The sequence below is a fragment of the Polyodon spathula genome, chromosome 25 (assembly GCF_017654505.1).
Source record: "Polyodon spathula isolate WHYD16114869_AA chromosome 25, ASM1765450v1, whole genome shotgun sequence".
NCBI classification, from domain to species: Eukaryota; Metazoa; Chordata; class Actinopteri; order Acipenseriformes; family Polyodontidae; genus Polyodon; species Polyodon spathula.
In genome coordinates, this window is record NC_054558.1 from 7,960,788 (window position 1) to 7,969,773 (window position 8,986).

General features: G+C 40.3%; 1 protein-coding gene across 2 annotated transcripts; it reads right to left on the reverse strand.

Moving 5' to 3' along the window:
- Positions 1–4,288: 4,288 nt before the first annotated feature.
- LOC121299577 (ubiquitin thioesterase OTU1-like) lies at positions 4,289–8,247 on the reverse strand. Of its 2 annotated transcripts, XM_041227369.1 has the most exons (4): positions 8,159–8,241; positions 7,867–7,942; positions 5,933–6,157; positions 4,289–5,405 (listed from the first exon to the last, which is right to left on the reverse strand). In XM_041227369.1, the coding sequence occupies exons 3-4, from the start codon at positions 6,138–6,140 to the stop codon at positions 4,693–4,695; spliced, it is 921 nt and encodes a 306-aa protein (XP_041083303.1). In that variant the 5' UTR covers positions 6,141–6,157; positions 7,867–7,942; positions 8,159–8,241; the 3' UTR covers positions 4,289–4,692. The 2 variants fall into 2 exon arrangements, with proteins under 2 accessions (XP_041083303.1, XP_041083302.1); XM_041227368.1 differs by lacking the exon at positions 7,867–7,942 and having other exon boundaries at positions 8,159–8,247.
- Between the last annotated feature and the right edge of the window lie 739 nt (positions 8,248–8,986).

An 8,986-nucleotide genomic window follows, 5' to 3' on the forward strand; every position in this document is an offset into this window, starting at 1 on the left:
AATCAGCCCCTATGTTGCAGCTTCTTGGTGCTAAAGTCCCATGGTTGGTTTGATGTTTTTCTCCTAGTATTTCCCAGATACTGGTCCATGCAAATACAGCATGTTGTTAATCTTCTGCACGTCCACATGTCCGAGTTCATCCAGGATGTATTTAAGACCCAAACGGTTTACCTTAGCAAATTCCAACTGCTGTTACTGTAACTCTAAAACCACACGTTTTCTCAATTCTCATATTTGCTACACCAGTTATACACACATTACATGTGCAAGAAATTGTTTTTCATACAGAACAACAAACTCAGCAGTCAAAATCCTACACCTAAAACCAACCATTCAGTGGCAGATCGTCATCGGCACCTTGCAATCCTATTAGAAAAAATGCAACAGCTTAGTTATAACTTAAAGGCTAATCCATGTCGATCACCCATTGCTTTAGCTTATTCATAGCAACCCACTCTGGAAACTGAAGGTTACCATTGGAACTAAGAGAGTAAATAAAGAAAAGCTGCTGGATAAGAATACGGTTTTGCAGAGTCAGTATGATATAGCTTAAATTGCAGCATGTGTGTTTACAGCACTTGGTAATTATAGTAGTAATATTGAAAGCAGGTGGCGCTACCTTTTTACAAGCTATTTTCAACAGTCGGTGGAATGCTTCACTGATAAGTGCTTGAGCCAGTTTTCAAAGTAAACAGAAACTATTGTCTGTAAACAACAAAACCTCTTACCGTTGCAAATCAGTGGTGCCCCACTATAGTGGACCTCATCCAAAATAAAGGAATACCAAAAAGGTCTTCCAGTTAGACTTCAGTTAATCCCGTGTCAAGGCACTGTACTCTGAATTGTTTGGGGAGTGTGTTTGCAGCGGTGCCTGTGTTTTATTCAAAGGGCAATTACTGATTTTTGTTTTACTGATGCAATACAAGTAGAAAATCCACAAAACAAAGACTAGGCGTTATCAGAATCAGTACTGGTCAGTTAGAAGAGTACTAAAATCTGAGAGAAAGTCAGACGCCTTTAAAACCACACATTGCTCAATCACGTGCATGCTGTCTCTCTGTCATGGTGCAGTGGGTTGAAACGCAGGCTTTGTGGGCTTGCATCCTAGAGTGATCCCTGATCTAAATCCAGATCAGCTCCAAAGACGCATTGCACGCATGGATTCTGACCTATTTGCATATCATTCCAGTTCATAATGTAACCCCCCCCCCCCCCCCCCTGCCCTGGAACAAAGGCATTAATCTTGATGATCCAGAATGGAGTACCCCTGGATTAGGGGCTGGGGGAGAACACTCACTCCAGATTTCAATAAGAGCTAGGTTGCTGCCCTGAACAAAGGCAATTAATCTTGATGATCCAGATGGAGTACCCCTGGATTAGGGGCTAAAACTCACTAATCAATGTGACACTATGCGAAAGAGTCAAGTGCGAAAAAAGCTGGACTAAGTTTATTCAAATCAATGTGTGTGTGTGTGTGTGTGTGTGTGTTATCAAGTCAGTATTTAAAAACAATAATAAAACCAGCAGCCTTGTTCTTATTTTGCCCTCAAATATTATGGCTATGTAATACGACAGAGTTCACAATATGCAGTGTTATGTACAGTATACATGCGTATAAGAAGATTCACGTGCCAGTTTCAGGAAAGGAGGGCAAATATGATCTTCACAATGAATAACTTTATCAACTTTTTATTTAATTCTATGCAAAATTCATCCATTCACTATGCTACCATTGCTAAAACAAAATCAGCTAAGATAATATCTAGAGGGGTCTATTATATTTAAAAAGGCTCGTTAGGAATCAAACAAAGGCTACTCCAGATGCTGAATTAGAAATGTTTTCTTTCAAGTACAGGTTCACTGTGTCGTACCGGATTCCTTCCATAGTCTCAAAGTGCAGATTAACCTGAGGAAAAGGGAATTGTTTTTTAAACAGTCATTGTGTTTTTGTTTTGCATTCTCCAACCCTGTTCCAGATTGTAGCAATCAACAAGGGTTCCAAAACGCTAGCGTTCTACCAGTTAATGATCCTGCAGAACTCCTGTGAAGTATTCCAATTGACTTACTTACAACTCTGTGTGTGTGTGTGTGTTGGTTTACAATGAATTTGCAACACTTGAACCAAACCAGACTATCACAAAAAATAGGCTGCAGCAATCAGAGATTAAATAAATATTTAGAAAAATAAATAAATCAATAAAAAGCACCTGTGTCTGTACTAGTTCATGGTACTGTAAACGAACGGCTTCTCACACTGCCGGTACAAAGCAATGACAAAATGGTTTCTTACGCAGCAAGCAAGGGAGAACCTGGATTAATTTCTGTATAAACGACTCCTGCTTTAATGCTGGGCTGATTAGCATTCAGGCAAGCCGCAGAAGCTGCTGAAAACATTATAGTGAGCTAGACCGGATTATTAATGAACTTGATGCAGTTGCAGGCACTACATCTTGTTCTACCTGTACCCATGTTATCACAGCGGTAAAGTAATTTTAAGCACATTTCTGCACCTTAGATAGTTGATGTTTCTATGGCACTACATTGGCCAGTTGCAGAAAGGTTTGGTTCAGGTTTGCAACATTTTTTGAAAATAACAATCTAACCCCATTGTCCATAATGTGCTGTTTCAAGACAAAAAAAAAAGAGAAAAAACTGAAAAATCCAGTAAATCCAGTACTAGTTAAATTAATGCTATTTATAAATCTCACAAATGGTCCAAGTTTCGAGTTATCATCTCATGGTAAAGCTAACAGGACTGTGGCTTTGTTTCAAGCACCGTAATGTGATTCAGTACAAAAAGCCATGTCTTTACAGTCAACAACAGTTGTTCAGTTAGTAAAAGCATTAATACCCTCAGCAGAGGGCCTCACTTGCTAGGACACTGGCCTCGTCTTTCGTGAAGTGCCCTTAACTCAAGGGGTTTATTACACTGACTATGTTGTCAGACTATTTCATATGTTACCTGTTTAATATCCTGTTACATGTGTTCTCTATCAGTCCCTATCGCAAATAAGCTTTGCAGCCATTTTCAATATTCAAACCGTCTCACCTCTCTGAAGTTCAGCTTCCGGAAGCAGCTGTACAACCAGTTAGCAACCATGGTAAATAATGATGGAAGTAGAAGCAGTAATATGCAAGGACAAGGGAACACACACACACACAACAGGGTATTTAAACAGGGGTGACATGCATTCAATATTGTGAACACGCACAGGACAGCCTTGACTTTCGTTGTGCTCAGTTATCTAGCTATCCAAGACAAGTGCTTCTCATGCAAACAGTGCAAGTGTAGCTCTCTGCAGTCAAGGTTAGCACTGGCACTCCATCGACTGCAGACTCCACCAATGCAGATCTCAGATTACCGCTGCAAAACTGTATTGTAATTAATACTAAAACGGTGCCAAACTAGCAGCTGTCTTTAAAAAAAACTAACAATAAAAAGCAATATTTTGCAATGCTTGAAGTCTAGTGATTGAAACATCAAAGTTAAAGTAAGCTTGGTAATAAAGTGTATGCTTCAGCACACAGTTCAGAATTGTCGTGCCCCCTGAAAAGAGATTGTAAAGTATGACAGGGAAACTGTAACAGTAAGTTTAGTTTCAATATGGTAACCTCCCATTATTTTGCAAGAGTTGCAAATAACTATCTTGTAAAGAAACTTCTGAATAAATTACAGCAGACATGCATTCAAGTGTCCAACACCAATCCAACTCAGGGGCAAACTTCCCAGTGAGAGCTTGTTAACCACAGAAGGTTACACTGTGTAACAAAAAAAAAAAAAAATGTGTTCCTGGGTAGTAAGTGTTATTTCCCAATTGCTTATGTTATTTCCTAATTGCTTATGCCTCAAAAGTATAGAAAATGGCTATTATTCCCCACAAACTTTGCTTTTGTGACCAGGACAGTGATATTTCAAAATATCACTATTTCCAATGGGAAACGGGCAAATGTGTGTCTTCTCGTTCACATAAAGTCAGAAAAAAACAACATATGAATCCAAATGAACATGTATTTATACAAAAGTAATACAAAAATGACTACAAAAGATTTAGAAATGAGTAGTTTTTCAAGAGTTACGATTATACTGTAAATACCCATAGGAAACTTAGTTGGTAATTTACAGTATAATCGTAAATCTCGAAAAACTACTCGCTTCTAAATCTTCTGTAGTCATTTTTGTATTACTTTAGTATAAATACATGTTAATTTGGATTCATATGTTGTTTTTTTCTGACTTTATGTGAACTATTAATACTATTAGTAAGTATTTTCTATACTTTTGAGGCATAAGCAATTAGGAAATAACACTTACTACCCAGGAACAAAAATTGTGTTACATAGTGTTATCAAAGTGTCAGTGACTAAGCAGAGGTACATTGTTTTTGTGATAAATTCCTAACATGGTTTAAAACACAATATGTCTGGTTTCAAAGACCTTGACTAGCACCAACAACATACAACCTTAAAAAACCATAATTCATGCTAATTGTGGTCTTTGAAACCAGCCAATACTGTAATAACAATCAATAATAAAAACAGTAATAATATATTTTAAAGAGGCTGTCCTGGCTTTGTAACCATGGTGGATTTAGTTTCCTTAACACTGACTAATATCTTTGTTTAGCTTAATTATAACCCCAGAGTACTGCTGGGACTGTGAGGTAGAGGAAGGGGCCTCCTGGACAGGGAGGGTCACACTTCTCCAAAGTTAGCGTGCCCGGTCTCCTTTGCGTGATCGCGGGCCTCTGCCTGTCCCACCAAGCCTTTCTGGCACACCATGCAGTGCAGGGAGAAGCGGTTGACATCTGTAAACTGCCGCATCCTCCTCGCCTCGTCGGCCAGTTCCAAAGCCTGCGCCAGGATGACATCGTCGCTGGTGGAGAAGATGGTCTGGGCTGGTGCGTCCGAACCGGGCACCACCCTTTGAAGGGGGTCGTAGTGGATCCCATTGTAAATCAACAAGACCCTCTTGGAGAAGCCTCCATCCTCCCCAAAGCGGTCCACCCTGACCGTCTGGGTGTCCACCACGCAGATCTCACACTGGTAGAACTTGGACAGGATGGACACCTCGATGGCGCCCCCCCAGGTGTCATCCCTCCTGATCCAGTCGCAGTACTCCTGGTTGGATTTCCCCAGCACTGCCTCCGAGTAAGAGCTGGGATCGCTAGCCACGATCTGTGCAATCAGGCCCCGCATCTCTGGGGCACAGGAGGGGTCGTAGACGCCCCCTTCCACCACGAAGAACACGCTGGTGAAGAGGCAGGAGTTGTCCGCGGGGACCACACGCCTTGCTAGCACAGGAGAGGAATCCTTCGGCAGGCTGGGGGTGGCATTGGACTTCGAAACTCCTAGAGGAGGCTGGGGCTTTGGTTTATTCTTCTCTTCTTCTACAATCAAAGTGTCTCCTGCAACAGAATTCACAATTCCAACAAAAGCATATACATGTACGAAATTTGTAGGCGGTTTTCTAATTCTGTACGCAGTAGTTCTGAAACAAAATGCCATTTATATGTGGAAATGTTTGTCCAAGTTTCTTTTCAGCATTACTATACATCCTTTTAATGAGGGTTGTGGATGATTAAATTATTATTATATTTTTGCAATAATTTAGTGACCAATTATTATTTTTAGTTATTCCCCCCCCCCCCCAATTTGGAATGTCTGGATGATTAAATTCTAATGCAAACAATGTTGTCTCTTCTCGATTTTCACATGAAAGTCCAGAAAACTTTAAGTAACTTCTTCATACAGAATACAGGCTGGCTACTTTGTACTAAGCATTGTTGCAAACTTAATCGTTACTACTGGAACTGAAAACCAGAGAGGGCTAAGCAAACCATTTAGTCTCTATGATGCGCTATGTAACGGATTAAACAAGGGGCAGCACTTCACTCAGCTTCATATGTTTACTAGGGCAGCAGCAGCTGGTTACCTGACTTGATGGGGAAGTCCTGCAGATGGACGTCGCCATTGCTGAGGTCCAGGCTTGATGGGGGGTAGCCGGCCATGATCTTCTGCACCTCGCAGGGGATTCCTGTCAGCTCAGCCACCTTGTCCTTCAGCTCCTGGACACAGGACAGGCTGGTCAGCCCCTGCATGAGGTGAGTCCCATTCTTGGCCTTGCAACGCAGACGCAGCATCCTCGACACACACAATTCTACCAGGCAAAAATAAAGAAGTGATCAGGATACCTCCAATCGACGCAATTGTTTTCTTTAAAATGCAATTGTTTTTCAAGACTTTCGGGTTAACATTGTGTGCGTAACTGTGGCTTGAGTTGTTTTAGCCTCTGCGATACGAACGCTCTGCTCTCATTGGTCCTCCAGTGGGTTCTGTAACAGTCAAGTAACAGTCTTTGAAGGCAGAATGGGAATTTAAATGTTTATGCTGCGCCATGGCAACTGAACAACATACACAGACACGTTAAAGCTCTAACCACAGCAGTGATTTCGTAAGAAAAGAACTTCAGAAATGAGCAATACAAACTGAGCCACGGAACAGGCAAACCCTGTGACAAACGGGCTCCACCCCAGGCTAGCTTAGCATTAAAGACTCATTGCCTCTTCTACAATCACTGACAAACTACCCAAAAAACAGACTCAAGGGTTTTGCATTGCCATCACCACAAACTGTGACCGCTTTTTTTTACAAAAATAAATAAACACTGTAAGCTACACTGCATTCTGCTTTACAGGGTTTGCAAACGAAGAACTGAAAATGTCTTGGTAGTGAAATACTGCTAACATGATATTGACCACTGTTAGATGTGAATATTCTGATAATAAGCAGGTCAAGTTTGGATCTATTAGGTAATTCGAATGTTTTTTTTTTTTTTTTTTTTTTAACATTTCCTGTTCCTACACCAGTCAGTTGAACTGAACTAGATTTAAAAGTTAACACTAACCCCAATCCCCAAAAAATACGAATTCACGATGAGTACCTCGATTTTATGAACCAGTACCAAGGCTGTTTATCTGATAAACAAATACTCTCTACGATCTGAATTTAACTATACCATGGAAACATCTAAGCATGCTTACTCTTTACAACAGCACATGAAACACCAAGCATGGCTTTTTTATTTCAGCAAACCTCCTCTGCTCCACCCAATACCTGAAAGCACTGTATATACACAACCTGCTTTACATTCTACTAATACTGGTGCAGCTGTCCTAGCAAGTGCTTAGCCTGTATAGAGAAACAGGACAGAGAGAGGCATCTGCTGATTAGAACTTGAGAACAAAGAACTCTTGATTTTAAAGCTGATGCAGAAAATCGAACTGGTATACATTTCAGAAGCGCCACAACTCGTTCTACACGAAATAATCACAATACAATTACTCAGAGTGGGATACACCCTGCTTAAAAAAATTTAAAAAAACTATCTTAGTCTTACTAGACGTTACTAATGGTATCTATTCCGCATGGTCTATGAACATTATTATGATCATCATTATCAAAGTGACTAAAGACCGTGTTGGAGTTTCTCAGTTATTACCAGTACAAATTGTACTGCCATCACGAACCACGAGATAGAGAGATGTATTCATGGTTTATTGACATTAGGTTATATAAGAGTTATACAATTATGTGCTTCTCGCACACCAATCAACTGCTTTGATGGCTGCAAACAGTCCTATAAATTATTGGTTGTGACATCTGCCTAGTAATTATTATTATTAAAGTATATTAATTGTTTCACACGTTTTTAAACACGGCACTTAATCTTGAAAACATGGTGACACTTAATTGACAAATTATGAAGCGCGCAAAACATATACTAATAATATATAGTACTCGGTGGTACATTAACAATGAAATATATATTACATTTACAAAACAATATACAAAAACAGGCTAACTCACATTCAAGTTATGTCATGTCACACAGGCAGGTGCAATTGTTTTGTGCACGACATAATAAATCCTTAGATCACCAGTACTGAAATAAATAAATAAATATTGATAAGCAAAGCGATATTCACTAAGTTGACAGCGCACAACAAAGCACCCCACTTAGCTGCTGTTGTCACTTATGCTGCAAACATGCAAGCGCTCAATTTCACAGACACTGGCAATGTGAACCCATGTCTCCGCCACCAGTTATTTTAACACATGTTATATTTATGATTAAAATACAACTGAAGTTTGTTTTCACCTGCAATCTCTCAAACCCGTCTCTACCGGAGACAATGGCTGCGTTTGCAAAGCGCAGACTTTTGAGAGTCAGCGCAGCCTTTGCGTCAAATTACGTGAGTCTGCGCGCACGCCGTGATGAAGGAGGGCAAACTGCCAGACCGCAGCCGGAACTGACGGCAGAGGAGCGCAGAGTCTGCGCAGCCGCTGCAGATTCTCAAAGGGGCTGCGCTGGAGCAGACTCGTCTTCAAAACACAGAGGGGCGCAGAGAACCACATGCAGGATTAGTGATCGTGGTAGCGCCACCTGGAAATGGGAGTGCGAATAACACAGAGAAGGAGCTTGAGAAATCACAATTATTGTTGTGTGAATGACAAGTGCCGGTATAATTATGCTTTTGCATTTCATTTTCAGACGGGACTAGTAAAACTATGGAGGATGTTCCATGCCAAAATTAAAAATAAATAAATACACGAATAAATAAATGAATGAATAAATAAATACATGTCCATGTATTTATTTATTTCAACATGTATTGTACAATTATTTATTTATTTATAATTTTGGAATGGAATATATTCCACGTGAAAACGATGTACATAACTTGAATTGCTTAAACAGATTCCTAATACAAGATGGTCTTGGGTGACTGACATAAGTGACTTTGCATAATTTATTTACCAGTCTAGTTATAATGGAGCTTCATGGGAACAGTGAAAATATAATCTTCTGCAATCAGAAAATCGCTCAAGTCGGTCTCCATGTTTGCTCAGTCGGTGCTGGGAATCCTCCCAAAGCTGCCCGAGCTCCGTCTACGCAGACTCCTGACTGCAACGCAGACTTTCTAAC

What these genes read in the sequence shown, in the direction of transcription:
- LOC121299577 (XM_041227368.1), bottom strand. Translation starts at nt 6,140, where the DNA reads ATGCTGCGTCTGCGTTGCAAGGCCAAGAATGGGACTCACCTCATGCAG. An exon ending in GGACTTCCCCATCAAGTCAG is followed by an intron (nt 5,406 to 5,932) that starts GTAACCAGCTGC and finishes ATTCTGTTGCAG; the next exon opens with GAGACACTTTGATTGTAGAA.